The 20,594-nt window shown below is 39.0% G+C and overlaps 1 protein-coding gene across 1 annotated transcript in view; it reads left to right on the forward strand.

Moving 5' to 3' along the window:
* The first annotated feature begins 4,035 nt into the window (after window positions 1–4,035).
* Window positions 4,036–20,594, forward strand: part of Adgrl4 (adhesion G protein-coupled receptor L4) — a 91,261-nt gene continuing 74,702 nt past the window's right edge. The window contains exons 1-2 of the mRNA XM_038311490.1: window positions 4,036–4,163; window positions 5,449–5,598. Of these exons, the coding sequence (XP_038167418.1) occupies window positions 4,142–4,163; window positions 5,449–5,598 (172 nt within the window). The 5' untranslated portion in view covers window positions 4,036–4,141. The remainder of the gene's footprint in view (window positions 4,164–5,448; window positions 5,599–20,594) is intronic.

The raw sequence follows: 20,594 nt of genomic DNA on the forward strand, positions 1-20,594 counted from the left end.
AACAATTCTGGAACGCTCTACAAAGAAACTTGTGTTCTACTTAACAGCCTAAAGAAATAGAAGATATGAAGTCATAATGAATCACTTCAAAGATGTGAAGTCATAATAAATTACTTCAATTTACAAATTGGAGATGAAAATTCACTAACTCTAGCAAACATGAATGGTGGAGAATAACTAATATTTAGAGCAATAATCACAGGCCTGGAAAAGAATCCAACCACAAGATTTATGATTAAAAAAATGTTATTCTAACCAAGGAATGGGCAAAGGGAATAGCGTTCCTAGCACTGGCCTTTGTGGGAATGATAACTATGGCACTGGACAATGTCTTCATAGCCTGCATATTAATATCTTATATTAGGTGTGTTCAATGTTACAAGACAGTATGTTTGGTATGTAGTGTGTACCACACTGTGTTACACACACTGTCCTCTGATGGGTGGGTGGTGTTGCTTCCATTCAATATAATCAATTGACAATCAGCAATTTTTCCAGAGTCCGCTATATGAAGTGGAGTGCTAATTAGGCCCAGATCCTCACAGTTTGACCTTCTCAAGGTTACCTCAAGGCTGTCCTCTTGCAGACAGAGGTAAGGAAAATCACTAAGACCTCGCATTTTGAAGTGGAATGCATCAGTGTGCCAATCTTTTCCCAAAGCCACAGACAGGAAGCTTATAGTGACTTCTTTCCATGCGCTGTACTTCAAGCAAAGTCAAGTCTTAGGTGACAGATGTCTTCAGAGGTTCAACATGAGGCTAGAGAGACAGCTCAGAAATTCAAGATACATATTGCTCTTGCCGAGGACTAAGGTTCAGTTCCCAGCACCTACCACAGGCAGCTCACAACTGACTGTAATTCCAATTACAGAGCAATCACCAAACACCCTCTTCTTGCCTTCATTGACACTGCACTTGTGTACACATAATTCCTTTGTAATCCCTGTTTTTAAAATAAGTTTTCCTTCACTGACAAAATATTTTTATTGAAAAGTCCCAGTGCCTTTCTGAAGTACTATAAAGACAATAGATTCAGAGCCATACACTGAACTCATATCTAATCTGTCACACAATTCAGACTTTCTCAAACAATGCACATTAAAATGATTCTGATCTTACAATGAGCAATCTTAAAACAACAAGCACCATTAAACACTCTGTGTCCTTTGTATGACATCATTTTCGAAGTATGAATAAGCTCCCAGCTTTTAATAGGCACAAGCCGAGAAAACATATTTATGCAGCATTCAATCGCTAATTTGCTTTTGTTAATTTTTATGCAAGAATAACATTTGCGAAGATTCTCTTATCTTTGGGAAAATCTAAATGTTAAATGTGTGTGTCAGATAGGTGGAGTAAATTATTTTAGATTAATGACTTTTTCAAATAGGTTCTGTGTCTTGGTGTATAATTTTTCTCATAAAATAATGAATTTCTATATTTAAGCCCTTTGAATCTAGTTTTTGCAAATGTACACTGAAACCCAACTTCATTTAACCTAAAAACCTCAGACCACACAGATTGATTCAGGTCACTAGAATGCTGCTAGTTAATAATGATGGCAGAATCATTCCCTTTTTCCTTCCAAAATGAGTTCTCATCCTGGCTTTATGACATGGGTAAAAGAATCTAACCTTTCCCACATATTGAGCACCCCCATACCCTGTGCCTCAATGGCAATCAAAGCAAGCTATGGTTAGAATACATGGCTATCCATGCACGGCTACACCAAATCGGCTGGATTATTCTGGCTTCATACAGCTCTTTGAGGCATCTACCCATGTCTCCCCAGCACCAGCAGGCTGTTCTTGCCCCAGGAGATTACTGTCTGTTTCTTTAATTATGGGCAGACTGCTCCTTGCCTTGGAAAGTTCCTTGGGCTTCTTCATTCAGATACTTGTGGAATTCCTCATTACATTCAGTGTTTAAAAAGAGAAAAGGAGAATAAGGAAATTATTCTTTTAATAAATTAACATGAAATGTAAGCACTGAGATCACCTTTTGACCTTCCTGACCAAATTCTCTGACAGCTCCACCTTCTTGACACAATCTTCATAGGGGAGCAACATGAGAGAAAGATCACCTACAACATGGACTTGGAGCAAAATATCCTGAGCTGTCATCCAGGCCAGCTCCGTGGGCTAGCTGTGGGACCGTGGGGAAGTCACATGACATTCTGTTTGTCCCGGTGGCGCACATGACATTCTGGTCCTCATTTTCTTCACAGGTAGTGGAATCATTCTCAGAGACAAATTTATTTATTTATTTGTTTATTATTTATTTATTTATTTTTATCTCACCTTAAATTAAGCTAGGAAGAGTCAGGAATCCTGTGAAGGATAAAGGGCATGTGATCCATGCGTAAGCTCTGGCACCTTAGTGGCTGGTTTCCAGCTGTCTCATTATTGTAAGATCCGTGGAGCTGAAGGACACTGATGCTCGTTATGAGAAGATGCTCTGTACAAAGGTAGATTCTCGGCGGTCTTCCTCAGCAGACACACTGGATGTATCTGAGCTGTGTCCTACTTCCTAAGGTAAGACGGCTCGTTCTAGTGGGATGAACTTCACATAAACAGTTTCTTCAGCTTGCGCACCACAGGGCGCGCCGCTTTAAGCATACCATTGGATGAATTTGGGAGTCACATGCACTCAGCAAGGTGTGTGACTCCGCTTTATCCCAAGATTCCCCGTTGCGCATTTCTGTCTCCCAGCTTGCCCCAGTCTCAGGCAAATATGTGTCTAATTTCTATTATTATAAATTAGTTTGTCTGCAAGTTAATTTTAATTAAGCTAGAATTATTTCTTTTTTCTGTTTGAGTAATTCTATTTATTTTCTTATTTAAAATTATGGCCATGTTCCCCCTTGGAGCTTCTCACAGATTCTCCCCATCTCCTACCCTAATTAAGTCAACTTAGTTTTCTCCTCTCTTCCCCACCCAAATAAATGAGAATTAACAGAAACAGAGGAGGGTGGTTCTGGAGAAAGGGGAGATGGGGGGTAGGTACTGGGAGGAATGCAAGAAGGGGAAACTGCATAATGTATGAGAGAAGATTAAAATATATGTCAAAATAATTTAAAAGACAAAAAAATACCCAAACAATGCTAAACAAAAAACCCATAGAGTAATATTTATCTCCTTTGTGTTGACAGTTCTTGGTCATGGAGGCTGCCTTGAACTTGCTCGAGATACCTAGTGACTCTTCACTGGAGAAAACTGATTTCCCTTTCCTTGTTAATAGCTTCTTGTTTAGACGTGGGACTTAGTGTCCAGTGTCCAGTTTGAACCGGTGCAGGTCTCGTGCATGCTGTTACAGTCTGTGTGAGTTCACATCTGTATGGGTCTTGCATGTCTGGAATATGCTGTTTCCTTGGAGGCAAGCGCTGTCCCTGGAGCTTATTATCTCTCCTCTGTTTCTATTCTCCAACCTGAAAGACAGTCGCTGACATAACGGACTCATACACAAACAGTTAAAACAAAGTTGGGTATGATGCACAGCTTGTCCAGGGGTGCGATGAGTCGGGGCACAATGGTGAATTGCCCTTGACATTTAGCTGGAAAAGAGAAAACATTTTATGCTTCTGCATTTTTTAGCCGCAAAGCGTGACGTTTAGTATTACTTGTTTCTTTACGTGTCACTCTTTCTTTAACCACAGTTTTGCTCCTGGGTCCTTGAATCTCCTATCAGGTGAAAACTGAGCCCTGACCCAGTGCCTCAGAGACCCTGGGCTCCTCTTGCCACCTTGGCCCCTTTGCCTTTCAGAACAGCCATCAGTGGGACTCAGAGGCTCTCTTCTGGACACTATCCCAGAAGGAGCTCCCAATAGGTCTGAGAGATCTGTGAGTACAAGTTTTCAGGCCGCTTCTATACGAAGCCGCATCAGAGGCCCCACTGTGCTCCTCTAGGGAATCTGAGGCCACAGCCTGGGAATGGAGCCCAGGCTGTTTGGGTGAAGGGGCCTGGCGCCGGACGTGGCCTGCAGACTCAGGGCTGTGCACATATTCACACAAAAGAGGCCGGAAAGTGACAGGAGGAAGCTGTGCGTCACAGGGGACTGAGCAGGACCCTGCCGCGCCTGCCCAGCCACAGGACAGACCCGTACTCCAGCCTTGAGAGCTCGGCTGCCAGCTCTGTGGCTTCCAATGAGACTCCTCCCGCTTCTAGGTGAGTATGGGCTGGGCCTGGGAGGCAGCTGAGCGCCCACCTGCAGGGAACCAGGGAAGGAGACTTTTCACTAGCTGGGGTTCAAGTGTTAGTGTGTCTGGCAAGGTCTCCAAGGAAAACAGACTCCGGCTTTCACAGGATGTTTTTCTGCTTGGCCTTTTCACTCTGGACCTTGCTACTTACGACCCGGGGCTTTTACCTCTTTATTTTTCCTGGAGAAATCCCGAATGTCCTCAAAGTCTCAGACTTTGACCTTTCTTGTGATCGCCTCCAAGAAACTTGGGAAATCTAAACCGCAAATGCTTGAGAGAGGCTTCCTGACATTTTTAAAGCTACTGCCTGCCTGGAGTTTGGGTTCATTTAAAATCCTGTTTTGGTGATGCATGGGGAGAGATAATAAATCACTTCTTTGAAGGCAAATTAATCCAGGTTTAGGAAGTACATATAGTCTTATAAAGGGCTGGGACTTAGAAATGACTGTGTAAGACTCTCTGGGTACCAGATAAGGACCATTGATCCAAGATAACTCTTTTTGGGAACAATGGTTTTGTGATTCATCCCTGTTCCGTTCCAAGCTTGCTTTTAAGTGGGCCTGGAACAGGACAATAAAAAGAAACACTCTATGATTTTGCTTATCGTTTCCTACAGCCCTCAAAACAGTTTTGTTTGTCGCGGTGGGCAAGTGTCCTGTGGCTGAGAGCCCAATCTCAGAACAGTGTGCTGAGTTTTGTTTTCATTTCTCCTAACACATGATACCCTAAAAGGCATTTTTGTCCTGAAAAGAGCAGAATGACAATTGCCAAAACACTGGGTGAAGGGCAGGGACATGCATTTCTTCTCGTAGATATGACAAGTAACATCTTTAAAATAAAAGATTTCAGTTTGTGGAAACCCAGATACTCAATTTACCTTGGTTTCTGGAGGGAAAAGGTAACTCCCCAAAGCAAGAAAAAGGGAAATTGCTTTGCAATCAGGCTATACCTTTGCAAGTAACTGCTTCACTTCAGTGGCATGAGATACTGAGTTTCCTGTACTGGATGACCTCATAGTTTTTATTATAAGGCTGGATTCTCCATTATATTTTAGTTTTACTGAAACTTATAAGCTCCTTAATCTTTAGGTCTAGTCACTTTTCTTCCAAGGTTTAACTAAATGAGTTATTGGGAACTTTTCATAATACACCTTTCTAGATGAAAAGAAATAAGAGCACTGTAGAGCATTGATCTTTAACACAAGGATGGGAAGTTTCTTGTTTTTGATAAGGTCTATGTTTGATTTTGTTTAGTGGGTTTCTCCACTTTGTTGAATTGTTCCTACACACAAAATTGCACCAAGACACCGTGTCTACCAAATGCCAAGTGTGAAATCCACAATGGTGTGGAAGCCTGCTTCTGCGGTGTGGGGTTCTCTGGAAATGGCGTCACGATTTGTGAAGGTAAATAGTCTTGATCTCTTTTTATCTGCTCATGAGATTCAGTTCTGAGGCGGCTCCTTTCTGCTCTCCACAAACAAACAGAAATCACCTGTGCTGCTAAGCTCATGTGAATCTAAGAAGGAAACCTAGTTAACTGATCAACAAGCATGAACTTCTTACATCAAAATGTATTTTTAGTATTGATATTGATTTATCCCATCATACTTTTTGCTTTGAAAGTTAAAGATTGCTATGTCGTTGAGCCTGAAAGTCAAAACACAAAGAAGAGAGTCAATAGCCCTGAAAGCTCCCAGAGCCCAGTCGATGTTGGCATGTGTGCTCCATAGATGTTTTCTGTAGTAGTAAACTACTTAATTTCAGTTTGGTGTTAAGTGTAGGAAATAGAATTGTGTTGTGGTAGTGCACATTTGTAATCAGAATGCTTTGTGGAAGGACAAACAGAAAGATTGCAGGTTTGGGGGAAGTCTGCCCAGTATAGATCCTCTCAGAAGAAAAGACAAAAAAAAGAAAAGAAAAAGAGAGAGAGGGAGGTATAGAGAGAAAGGGAAAGGGTAGAGAAAAAAAGAGAGAAGGGAGAGACAGTGGAGTAGAAAGGTGGAGAAAGGAAGGAGGAGAAAAGAGAATTTTAAAATAGATTCTTCTCTATGATAGATTCTTTCCATAGAATATCCTAGTGGCGCCTGTACAGAGCCTGGTGGGAAGGGCCTTTGTAAGGTGCAGTTCAGAGAATTGACTAGATAGGGTGAGTGAATGCCACCTGGTAATCCAATTGATCGGTAATCTCTCAGCCAGTGTTTCTCTCTGCCAGCAAGACTCACTTCCTCTTTTTTGTTTCCCATGATCATCAACAGAGGCTAATTTTAAGCAGATCATTAGAGAAACATTCTATACCAAGAGACAGAAAAAGGAAAAGAGGTTGTAAGTCATATAAATTGATTTCAAATATAATTAAGTAGTAAGTTCACATTAGAGCTATGTGGTGTTATATTCCTAAATGTATTTAAGAACACATGGACTTTTTCTAATTAAGCTAAGCTAGGATATTGTGCTTTGTTAATATTGCATGCTGTTGCTTATAGCATAAACAAGTTGTGTCTTGTGATTTAACTTGATAGGGTCTTAAAAAGATTAAATATGCAGCATATAGTAAAATCCAAACCTCATCATAATTAGTTTAATGCTTAAAAAATGTACAGCAAAGATGCGGTTTGCTTAATGGTGCATTAGATCAGCTGTTTCTGTTCTTACATCCAGCCAGAATTTGTAATATACTATTCTACAAGCACTACAAAATACTTACCATAAATAATCACAGATCTTTTAGTGTGTATTTAATTGAATAGCATGAAGGCAAGCTGATAGCTCAATGACCTTCAAAATATTGCTTCCAATATATCAGCATGCTTTCCCACTAATCATTACAAACTATTCTGTAGCACTAAAAGACACCATTGCCTTTCTGTGATCTAGATACTTTTACTGTCATGATTATCATCATTAACATCAATAAATTTTTGGTTTGGGCCTTTGACAACCAATGAGCTAATAATCATGATTTTTATGACTTATTTGAAAAATACATGTTCCAATACACAGTGTTGTCTCTGCTTCTACTGCCTGCAAAAAAGAAAAAAAAAAGAAAAGGAAAGTATTTTTTATTGGGAGAAAAAAAAACTAATGAAAGACTTGTGACTTGCAATTTCTTCTCACTCTGAACCAATTGGTAATGGGATTTATTTCTTTTTAAAAATACATTAACTTAAATGCCATTTCTCGTTAAAGGAAGTTCTGTATTCACTTGAGTTAGTGGTCATTATCTGAGTTTGAAATGTCTTCCCAAACTGCTAAAGAGTGATTTCCTCTTTTCAACATCGTTTTCAGTAGGTATGCTAACATGTTCTTTAGAATTAAACTAAAACGTTACATTTTCAATTACTGAAATTGTAGATTATATGTTGGCTATGAAGATCTTTTTGTTGGATTTTTTTATCTCTAAATAGATATACCTCATATTTCTTATGTGTCTTTGCAAGCTTAGCATTGTATTAGTAAGAAATGTCTGAGTAGGATTTCAGCTATAAAGATGCCAAGTGATTTAAAGTTAGAAGTTGTTTTCTTTCCAGTATCATAGCCATCAGCATCATGATCAATTGATTTTTTTTTAGAAATACCAGAGACATGTTTCAATGACAGCTCATTCCCACTAACTATATGACAAGAGTCCGTTTTAAACAGTCACATACAATATGGCTTGCATGGTTCCATGCAAACAAGACTTAACGATGAATTAATCGTACCTAATCAATTTTTTAATTGACAGGGAGTCATTGGTAACCTTTATCATCCTTATCCTCATCACTGTCGTCACTGAGACTGATAATAAGTATTGCACATTGATCCCAAAGCCTGCGTTAGTACAATGCCTCCCCTGTTAGAGGTCCCTTTTATCTTTGGAGAATGGGTCAAGGAATTATACCTCCTCCTGAATTCTGCCCATTTAGTGTTGCTTGTATGTTTATGGTTTTAGGGCTGACCACATGGTAGTGTATAGCCAACTAAGTTTATTCTCACCTAGGGAAGACTAATTAATTCTTCCTGTCAGTGGTCATTAATTGACTGTAGCTTTCCCTCTAGTGATGGGGCCTTGTGGGTGCTCTTCATCCATGTTGATATGTCAATTGGTACGGTTATTTTCAAATTGTGTATAGTCTACCATAGTAGATGCAGCTTGTCTGTCTTATGTGGAAGACTCAGCCTCTGAGCAAACATTCTAGTCCTCTGACTCTCACAACATTTCTGTCCCCTCTTTTGTGATTTGTCTGAGCCTTAGGTGTAAGGGTTGTGTTGTAGGTGTATCAGCTGAAGCTGTACAGCCTATGGTCAATTGTTCTCTGCATTCTAACCATTCGATGCTTTCTGAAATTGTCTCCATATGCGGTAAAAGGAGCTTCATTGATGAATGTTAGGAGCTATACTTCCCTGTGGTATAAAGGGAAGTATTTGGAGAGAAGTTAGAAAGTTTACTGTATAAGGGCATATAAAAAGTAGGTTCTCCTCTAGGTCCCATGACTTCATTGGTCATAGGCAGTTGGCTAGAAATACCTCCATGACCTAGATTGAAAATATAAACAAGTGATTGTCTTTGGCGTAGGACTACGTAGTGGAGTAGTTAAAATAATATCTGTTTCAATGGCTATGAAGTGGTGCTGTAAAGTGAATCTGTAGAATATAGGAGCATGACAATTAGAAATGACAGTGAGTCTGATAAAAAAATTATATTTGTCAAGATGTCCAAAGTAGCAATGAGAAAGCAGGAAAATGCACAATATTGACCAATAAAGAGTCTGGACAATTTACATAATGTGACTTTTTTTTCCCCACTGGAGTAAACTAAACAACAAAAAGCAGTAAAGAAGATCTAGAGGTTGGACACGCCTGACATTTTCCAGAAGCCTTAAGTATTTCATGCTTGATGGCAGAATGCACCACCTGTAGGGCTCATCAGCGTGTTGATGCTGTGAATGTGATTTAATTAGCAAAGAAGAGATATTATGAAATCTTAACTTTACTGAGATACACAATAAATTTTGTGTATTAAAAAGATGAACCTATAGGGTAGAGTAGGCGAATGGATAATAATATATCAAAGACTGCTGTAGAAACATCAGGACTACATGTTTGACAACCACATTATAACCAATGCACTTCTACCCAGTACATGTTCAGTTTTAAGGTAGATATTTTTGAACATAAAGGATAGATACTATTTGCACATCCACATTCCACTATAAGTGGTCATACTAGCATTTATTAAGCACCATGCCACAGTTTTTTGCACACAAGAAAAAAAGAGCCATGGAAATGTGATGTCCACATTCCCTAGGAGTGGCTGGTAAAGACAGTACTCAGACCCTAGGCCCATGACTTTCTAACAATGACAATGAATGCCAACATAGTCTTAACCAGCTGACCTGATCAGAGTAGTACAACCTTTAAAGTTTGGTCTAGAGGGCACTACCCTGGAGAAGAAATTAGATATTTAATAGACATATAGAGATAATAGTCATAGTTTATTTGAAATTTCATAGTATCCAGATATTTGAGGGTACTTTAAAAAAAGAAGAAATAAGGCATATAAACTTTAATGTATAATAAAAAGGCTCATGAAATTGTTAAAACTATTTTATCCTAACACAGGATTTCTTAGTTTTGCTATACATATTGCTATTAATTATGCATTTCGGCACACTTCTGGTTGCACTCCACTGCACAACTACTGTAGGTATGGGAAGGTAGAGTGTTGCGTGGAGAGCGGGTCCTTTTGTTCTGTTCCAGATGCCCGGCTAGCTCACTCCAGAAATAATCACACAGAAACTGTATTCATTTAAACACTGCCTGGCCCATTAGCTCTAACTTCTTATTGGCTAATTCTTACATCTTAATTTAATCCATTTCTATTAATCTGTATATCGCCATGTGACTGTGGCTTACCTGCAAGATTCTAACCAGCGTCTGTCCCAAGAAGGAGATCCATGGCATCTGCCACTCTGCCCTTCTTCCCGGCACTCAGTTCTGTCTACTCCACCTACATAAGTTCTGTTCTATCAACTAGGCCAAAGCAGTTTCTTTATTCATTATCCAATGAAAGCAATACACAAACAGAAGAAACTCCTACACCAGAAGAGAGCATTCCCCCATGAAATAAGGAGGAAAGTGTAAAAAGCCAGCAAGAGAAGGTTTGCATGCAAACGGATTTTTCTCTATATATCTAAAGCACAACGCCTATACGATACAGGGCTTATGTAAGAATGGATGTGAGAGACTGGCTCCCTCCTGGCAGAAACATTGACTATGTAGAGCAAAGGGTGGGGTGTGGACAGAGTGGAAGCAAGACAAACAGCTGCCCCAGGTGGGGGCAGGAAGTGTCAGGAAGGATGCAGTGTTGATCGTTTGTGCACATGTGTAAACATCTTTTCATAGCTTGGAACATATCTATCCTGAAACAACCCGGTGAAAACCATGAGGTACTGGTTCTCTTTGTAAATGTGACACACTTCACAAGGCAGCATTCATGGCCAGCAGGATGTCTCCACTGGTGAAGGAGCTTACCAGCAAATGCAGTAACATGATTCCCATCCCCAGGGTCCATGTGGTGAAAGGAAAGAACCTACAGTCTCCAGAAAGTTGTCCTGTGACCTTACAGACTTTGTGACCACTTGATCCTACACACACGAGCACATGCACGCACACACAGAAACAAATAATCCAATAAAAATAAATAATAACTGATAAATAAAAATAAGTTTTCATCATTATCTAAGGAGGAACGCACAGATGCTTATAGAACTCTACTGGAAGGATGCTTTCATAATGTGACACCAGCAAAGGTATACAGACAACATCTGAGCAGCTTCCTAAGGATTGAGACTAAATATCTATGGACTCAGAATGTGGAAGGAGTATTCAGTCAAAGACACACACACAATTCCAGCTAGGATAAAATAAAAATAAAATAAAAGCAACCTTGACTGTTTTTGTGTGAAACTCAGATCTTGAGCAGAGAGTGGGCCATTCTTGGCAATCATCATTCCCTCGCTGCTCCTTCTTTCCTTTGTTCTTTTTTAAAAAGACATTTTTTTAAAAAGTGTGTGACTTCCTACATCTGTGTGTGCATGTATGACTGAGGGGCCTCTGGAAGGCAGAAGAGGGTGTCTGAGATGCTGGGACTAGAGTTGTGGGCTGTGAGTTTTCATGAAAGTACTGGGAACTGAACCCAGGCCTCTGCAAGAGCAATAAATGCTCTTGACTTCTGATCCATCTCCCCAGCTCATGGTCCACAGGTGGTACACACACATGCATCCAGGCAAATATTCATACTCTTTTTTTCCCTTTAATGAAAAAATATTTTTCTCACATAATATATTCTGAATATTTTCCCCTACATAATTTTCCAATTAGTTTTTCCCACCTCCCCTCCTATCCATATCCATTCCATTTTAGTCTTTCAATTAAAAGCATACATCTACTAAGAGATAATAATATAACTGTATAGTATGGTATAGTGTAGTGTAGTGTAGTATAGTATAGTATGATAAAACAGAAGAATACACCAAAAATTGTACAAAACAAACTAGGAGAAGGAAAGAGTTCAAGAGAAGACACAGGAAATGGCGACCTACTCATTTGCCCACTCACAGAAGCCATACGTATACATAAAACATCTGGTGCAGAAATGTGCAGGCTGGATGTGCTGCCTCTGCCTCTGAGGGTTCATATGTGCCCACAGAAGGTCTTATTTCAATGTTGTCTTTCATCTCCTCTGGTTCTTACACTCTTTTTGTTTCCTGTTCTGCAAGAAACCCTGAGCCCTGAGGGGAAGGATTTTAAGGGCTGAATGTTCCAAGGTGTCTCACTCTCTGGGTAATATTGGCTGTGGGTGTCCACATTGGTTCCCATCTGTTGCAGGAAGAAACTTCTCTGGTGCTGGATGAGCAAGGCACTGATATATGAGTATAGCAGAATGTCATTAAGAATCATTTTACTTTATTTTTTTGTTAACAGTAGTATTTGGTTTTACTGTAAGATACTGGGCTATCTAATCTCAGGTTCTTGGTCACCCAAGCAGTGCTGGGTAAGGGTTGCTCCTCATGGAATGTGATTTGAGTAAAATCAAATATTGGTTTGTTAACCCCACAAGATTTGTGCCACCATTGTCCTAGCATATCTTGTAGTCAGGACACCATTGTAGATTAAAGGGTTTGTGGCTGGCATGATGTTTACATTTCTCTTTTGATAGCCTGAGGAGTACCTTACTGAACCTAAAATGCTAGCATGTGGGGGTAAAAGCTCTATGAGAGAATCAGTTCAAATTCTCCACATTCAACGAGTTGGATAGGTGTTGTCTTCAGCAGTGGGGAGTCACAGTTAGTTTGTGGAGAGCAACCTACAGTCTTGGCAATAGCCTGGATTGTTTGAGTATTCCAATTGAACTCTTTTGGCCAATAGTTCAATTAGATGTTACCCATTCCTAAAACTGGAAGCTTCATTGAGCAACAAGAAGTAGCCAATTGGGGCTGTGTCTCCCCACTATTTGGTAACTTCAGTTATATATCCTTCATAGAGATATATATTTTAAGGAGATTCTACTCTGCCTTAGGTTTCCATAGCAACCCTCTGATAGCCCCTTATTTTAGCAGCCTTTCATTGTGCTCCCTCTCTCATCTAACTCTCCCCATTTGATACCTGTGTTACATGCCCCCTCACTCATCCCTAGCTATCTATTCTATTTCCTTTTCCTAATGAGATCTATTTGCCCCTCCCTTATTGCATTACTCTATACATAACTTCTGTGGTTCTATGAATTGTAGCTTGCTTATCATTGACTTAACCTCTAATATCCCAATAAAAGCAAATACAAACCATATTTTTCTTTATGAATCTGGATTTCCTCACTCAGGATGATCTTTTTTTCTACTTCCATCCATTTACTTGAAATTTTCAAGGTTTTATTTTTGAATACATGGAGAATATTTTATCTATTCTTCTGTTGAAGAAGGCCTAGGTTGTTTCCAATAAACAAGGAAGCAAATGTCTCTGTCGTAGGATGACACATCTTTTGAGTATATGCCCAAGAGTGGCATAGCGGGATATTGAAGTAAATCTATTTCCAGTTTCCTGAAGAACCAACAGAGTGATTTCTGCAGTGGCTGCACAAGTTTCAGTTCCACCAATAGATGCTCCACATCTCATTACATGAGCTGACACTTGTTTTAGTGATAATAACCATTCTTGAGGTGGAAGATTAAATCTCAAAGTAGTTTTAATTTGCATTTCTCTAATGTTTTCCTTAAGCATGTTAAATATTTCTGTAAATATTTCTCAACAATTTGAGTTTTCTCTTCTAAAAATTATCTGTATGCCATTTTATAATAGGATTGTTTTCTTTATATCTAGAGTGTTAGTTCTTTATATATTTTAGATATTAGCCCCCTAGCAGATGTAAATCCATACTTTACATCTGGTTTACATATTAACTCCATCTGACGGAACTCAACTTTTTTAGTTGCTTACAACTTCCATGATTATAATAATGTCAGTGTTGTTTTAGCCAGCCTTTGGAGCTGGCGTGACCAATGCATGAGACATTTTCATCTTCTTGCCCGTATCCTCCTCACTTAAGACCCTGGAGAAAGATACTATTTCCTGCTGGGCTGGATATGACCTCGGACTGTCTCTTCATGTTTCCAGGCAGATACTGTACATCAGACAAGGCTGGCCTGAAGCTCATAATTCTTTGCCTTCTTCTGCCTTTAAAATGAATTTTTGAGTCAGTCTTCAAAGATTCTTCCTATGTATATTACAGTTACAGAACTAAAATGCAAGGTACTAAATATAGAAGGTAACCAAGAGAAGTACTGTATTAGCATTTCTGGATAATAAAAGTAAATAAGTCAACAAGGCAGATTTTTGTATTTGTTCATGTACTTAGGGAAATTTAGTTATCATCCCCGGCAATTGTGAGTTCTCCCCTTGAGGAATGTGTGCAGATGTAGGGCAATAGGTATTGCCTCACATACACAAATCTTTTTGTACCAAGCACAATGAATGGGATAGAATGCTAAGTTAGCATTCATGGTAGAAACTGAGTTATTTCAATATTGGGAATAACATAAACTAATATTCATTGCCTAAGGCCCAAAACATAAGTCAATTTCTTTGTAAGACTAAAATATTCTATTTATTATGAATTATAGTTTTTTCTTGTCATAGCGATTTTATTTTGTTTTAGATCAATACATTTTTGAAGTGCTTTTCCAGAATGTCTGTGTGCATTTCAGTAGTGATTGAAAGCCCTGGTGACTATTTCTTATTCTTGTTTGTGTCCTTAGATACTAACAAAATGCCTTGTCAATCTATAACATGATTCACCTGTGAACAGTGCCTTCCTGTATTGCTATTCCTTTCTCTTTTTCTAATTGAAAATAGATTTTTCTCTGACACAATACATCCGAAGTACAGTTCCCCTCCCTCCGCTCCTCCTGGCTCCCCTTACCTCCCTTCTCCCCTTGATCCACTGCCCCTGTATCTCCTCTTCGGAAAAGACCAGACCTCCAGGAGACAACAGGCAAACAGAACAAAACAAGATACAATAAGACAAGGTGAAAGTCCCCATATGGAGGCTGGACAAGGCAACCCAATAGGAGGGAAAGAGTCGCAAGAGCAGGCAAAAGAGTCAGCTATATTCCTGTTCCTATCATTTAAGAATCTCACAGAAACACCAAGCTGACAGTCATAACATACGCGCAGAGGTCCTGGTGCCTTTAATGCATGCCCTTTACTAGGGCATTGTGAATCGTGAGCTAGAGAGATGGCTCTAGAGAGAAACTGCCCACTGCACTAGCAGTGGAGACTTGAATTTAGATTCCCAGCACCTTCATAAGTCAGTATGGTAGCATGAAAAAAAATGAGGGAGAGACCAAATAAGGTGGAAAGTTATCAAAGAAGAGACTCAATGTGAGCCTCTATCCTGTGTGCACTGACACACATCATACCCTTGTATAGGTTTGAACCTCAGACACACACACACACACACATACACACACACACACACACACACACACATACACACACACACACACACACACAGAGAGAGAGAGAGAGAGAGAGAGAGAGAGAGAGAGAGAGAGAGAGAGAGAGAGAAACAAAAAAGCACCATGAATGGAACTTCTGCTTTAGTCCAGCACTTAACCGTTTTTAATTTTGCTCACTGAAAATGATATAAACAGAGACTCTTCAATATGTAATCTCAACCCAAATATTTGACTAGAAAGGAATATTCAGTATAGTTATCTGAAGATTATATAAAAAATGAGTAAGGGTAGCACGAAATTTCAAGTTGATTTATTCCATATATCTGTTTTTTCCTGTTTCATTTTGAATGATCAATGAGGCAAGACTGAATTTTAATTTGTCGCTTTGGAAACTTCTTCAGAAATTAGTAAACTAAGTTGTTAGCATTGACTAAGACAGCTATACTGTTGACATGCAGGTCTTGCTACAATCATGTGTTTGAGGAAGAAAGTTTCACCTTTGTCTCTTGAAAAGTCCAAGAATCAAGATGACTACTTTTTCTTACTTGATATTCTGTTACCAGCCTGAGTTTTTCACAGCTCTAAGATGTACAAAAATATTGGCACTGAGAAAAATCGAGTCTTTTGTTTCTAATTTGCTAATAGCCTTGAGAGTTTTGGTTACAAAAAGAACTTTCTGTGTTGTTCGTACACCTAACCAATACCCTTCTTTCTTTTCTATAACCAACCCTTTATAAATACAGCATAACATGAAGCTCTATTTATTTCTAAGAAACTACCAAAGATCAGGCTTTACCTTTTTACAATAATAAGTATAATGTGAAAGACTTTGTTTTGTTACAGTTAGTTACTAAAACATGTTATGTTATTATGCATTTATAAGTTTGACTGAACTGGAAAAAGTAATGACATGTATGTTGGCTATAAGTGAGACCTCTCTACAACTTTGAATCATTTTATGTGATGATTGACACTCACAAAATGTAAAACTTATAAAAAATACTTCTATCTTCATCCACAAACCTTATTTCAATACAAAGTGGTGTTTTAACATTCCATAAATATGCCTACCTCAAACACCTCTTCTCAGAAAAAAAAAATGGTGTTTTTCTGTCCTCTTTGGTAGAGATGTAACCAACTAGAAGATTACTGGTTCAGGAGAATGGCAAGACATCATCAACTTAAAAGTTGTAAATATTTCTGAAACTTTTTCATGATTGTTTGTGATATGATTTTATTCTCTCTCTCTTACAAAACACCCAACTCTTGCTCTGATATTATATGGTTTTATGACAAGACTTCACTGTGCATCTCATAATATACAACATGAACAAAACTGTGTATTATAACATTTGTACCGTTCTTAAAAATGGATAGAAATATACTTGTTTAGTGTGCATATTGCGATTTTTCTAAAAACTAAGTTCTTTTTATGGTTTATTTTTTATATTTAAAAATTTCCATCTCCTCCCCTCTTCCTCCCCCTTCCCTCCCTCCCCTCCACCCATACCCCCCTCCCTCCCTCTCCAGGCCAAGGAGCCATCAGGGTTCCCTACTCTATGTTAAGACCAAGGTCCTCCCAAATCCCCCCAGGTCCAGGAAGGTGATCGACCAAGCTGAGAAGGCTCCCACAGAGCCCGTCCATGCAGAAGAATCAAAGCCCAACGCCATTGTCCTTGGCTTCTCAGTCAGCCCCCACCGTCGGCCACATTCAGAGAGTCTGGTTTGGTCGCATGTTCCATCAGTCCCATTCTAACTGGAGTTGGTGATCTCCCGTTAGTTCTGTCCCACCGTCTCCATGGGTGATGGCACCCCTCACGGTCCTGACTTTCTTTCTCATGTTCTCCCTCCTTCTGCTCCTCATCAGGACCTTGGGCGCTCAGTCCAGTGCTCCAATGTCGGGCTCAAGACTTGTCCAATGCTTTGACTGGCTTACTTAACAATTAGGTGCATTCCCACTGGCCACAGGTAGGGGCGCTGGTCTGGCGGCAGCACCACCCTTTGCTGACAGCTGGGATTAGGATGAGAACGAGGCTGTAGGAAAAAGAAAAACAAACTGTGTTTATAACAACTGGAACACAGGGAGAAAGTTCCAGCACCCAGATGTAGCAAATGATCGTATTTTATATTCAAGTCAAAAAATTTTCATTAAAAATGTTATTATCTTGAGTGGCGCTGGCCAGACAAGCCCAACTCCTGAAAACGTTGCTTCTCCTGGAATGTACTGCATGGCAATGCTATTTTCCATATTAACAAGATATTTTTTCTGCAATCTTATATTCAGATACATAATTTATACTACCAAGAAATACGTATTATATTCAGATTCATAGATCTACATTAAATTGTTTTAAAGTTCCCAAATAAATTGCCATTGCTGTGAGACAGAATGTCAGGAGACTTCAAAACTGGTCCCTAGACTAGGAGGAAATTAACACTTGGGTCTGCTATTGCCATAGAAAGAGATGGTAACTTTTTCTAGAACGATGAGAATCTAACCAAATATTTTAGGTAAATATAGCATACAAAGTCGTGTGCCATTTCTGAAGATGCTATCTGGGAGAAAACCCAATGACTAGGTTTCTGTGCTCCAGTTTCTAGGTACACAGATTCAATTTAGAGATTGGGGTTTGAAAATAAAATTTACTGCATGAGTGTTTTAGGCTGATAAGAAATGGATTTTGTGACCCTGGCACACATTAATTGAAGTATCTGGCAATGTGTCTTGACCAGGTTAAAGGAACCATGTGTACTTGGAGCCATATTATTGCTTCACATTGAGCTCCCAAGTTAAATCTCTTCATTACCATAAAAGAAAGCAAATGTTACACCAGGACACTGCCTAAGCCAACACTCACGACTGCCTAACACCGGGGTTTTATGCAACGTTTATTCCATCTGGTTTTCAATTGATATTGAAAATTAAATTTTTATCTTAAGAGTAACATTATGAATGGTTATGCTATTTTATATTTTATAATGTTTTAGCTTTAATATATGTTCTTGCCTCCTTTTTTGTTTGCTTATTTGCTTCTTGTTTCTTTTTTGAGAAAGATTTGCACCATAACCCAGGCTGACCTAGAGCTCACTGTGTGTTTCAGACTTGTCTCAAGCATATGGCTCTCCTATTTCAGCCTCCTAAATCCTGGAATTAGAGCTGCTCACTACTATGCCTGCCTGGCTAATATTTTCTAATATCTTTCATTAAATCATATACAAATGCATTTGCTGATGAATGTATTTAGACATAGTAAAAGTGACATCAGCTTCAGATTGGTAATTCACTGTCATAATATACTTTTAAGGATGGTAGGATGCACGTAGTTGTAAGTTTAAATGATAGAATACAGTGTGTAGTTGTCAATGTTCTCTGTGCAGCTTAAGTACGACCTGCTTCAAAGGTTTTGATTCTGGTTTCATTTACACAGGGTAAAATCCTTTCAGACATTTGAGGCAGTTGGGAAACTGGAACACATATTAGCCATGAGAGTCTTCGGACTTCAATGACTGAGCCAGCTATCTGTTCAATAACTATCCATGTGTGTCCTCTTCGTCTCTTCTGTGTATGTAATCAGTACATAGATATCAGTATATAGATAATGTCCACAGAATGATGTCATGTCTGGTCCTCGGCTAAACAATAATACATTGTGCATGTTAAAGAAATTAATATTAAAATCGATTGAGGTTGTGCTTAACAAGTAGACCTCAAATTAAAGAAGGATACAGAAAATTTTGTTTGTTTTCATTGCACTAAAGTTGACACATGCAGGACCTAAATCAGTCAGATAAGATTAAACAGAGGGTGGTTTAAACATTTGTTTGATAGTTTTGCCTTTGTGGCAAACTTTTGATATTCTGGAATAAGAGAGCCATATATGCTTTCTGTCAGAAAGGATCTTATGCCAATTTTCCCGGCACCATATGGAGAAGAAATTGTAAGATTATTTCTGGACCTTTATAAACACAGAAACCCATTGAGAATACTAAAGAAAGTGCGGCAGATCTCTGCAGCTACGCAGTGCGGGATGGCAAGCAGATGCTTGATTAGACTGCGATGTTTGTTCAACTAATGTTATGTTCAGTGCAGCAGCTTTGAAATGGAACACCATGCGGAGGAGATGATCTGTAAAGTGTGATTTGGACTTTGAATTTCAGTTCATTAGGGCAAAAGTATGTCTGAAATTTTTCAGTAGATGCATTAATTGTTGTTTTATAGTCAACAATCCCTTTATACTTATCCTTTGGAAAAAAATCATAAGGCTGCCTGATAACTAAGCAAGCACAGGGTGAATCTGATTTAAGAAAAGCTTTGGGCACAGTGGCCATGACACGCCATGCTTGTAATCTCAGTGCTCAGGACACTGGGGCAGGAGGATTTGAGGCCAGTCTGAAATACAGAGTAAGTTCCAAAGCATCCTGAGCTACAGTGTGAAACCCTGTCTCAAAAAAGGAAGAAAAGATCTACCAAAAGAACTCAGCAACTACAGTGCTTGTGATGTAAGCCTGCCTACTTGAGTCCAGGTCAATACACAAGAATTCCATGGTTGTTAATGCCTCTTCATTTGCCTACCACAGCATGCATGCTCCCAAGTACATACACTGCATGCACACATGCACGTGTGAACACACACACGCACACACACACACACAATACTCACACTAATAATAAATGGAAAATAAGGAAGAAATCAAAGGAGAGAAGAAGAAAGGGAGGAAGCATTTCAGATAGTATCCATGATATTTCTTTGTAATATTGGAGGAAAAGCCTGACTATGACCAAATTGCAGTGAAATAGTTGCAGTAGAAGCTATGAAGGATGACTGATTTGTTAGTCGATTCCTAATGCATAGTACAAACTGCATTATCATGCTAAAAAATAAGGACTACATCTTACCAAATTTTAGTGTAAGAATTACGCTAGAAATTATTGATTCCTATCTACTGTTTCTAATGTCTTGATATGCATTCCTTCATTAACAAAACTGTCTTTTCATCAGTATTTTAAACTAAGTTTTGAACGATGATCAATGTTCAGAAGCAGGATATCAAGGGCAGACAATACCTATAAAGAAGAAACAGTGGCTGCTCTTTAGATGGAGCAGGTTTCAGATGGTGAAGTTCCATGCTCCACGGAATTATGGGCTTCAGCATTTCAGACTTAGAAAGCACATAAAGACGATTACAGTCCAAATTGATTGAAGCCTGATGAAGCTGTCCCTCTAATCTGCAGAAAGATGAATTACAGTGTATTCTGAAAAGCAGAACCTCTGAGGAAGCCATCTGTGGGATTGAATCCTCATCCTAGAATTTTTCAGTGCCTAAATCTATTGAATAGACACAGTTTTGTCAATACCAAAGTCATTTTTGAAGATTAAAGAAGATAATACAAATTAAGCACTTAAT

The sequence above is a fragment of the Arvicola amphibius genome, chromosome 14 (genome assembly GCF_903992535.2).
Source record: "Arvicola amphibius chromosome 14, mArvAmp1.2, whole genome shotgun sequence".
Taxonomy (NCBI): Eukaryota; Metazoa; Chordata; class Mammalia; order Rodentia; family Cricetidae; genus Arvicola; species Arvicola amphibius.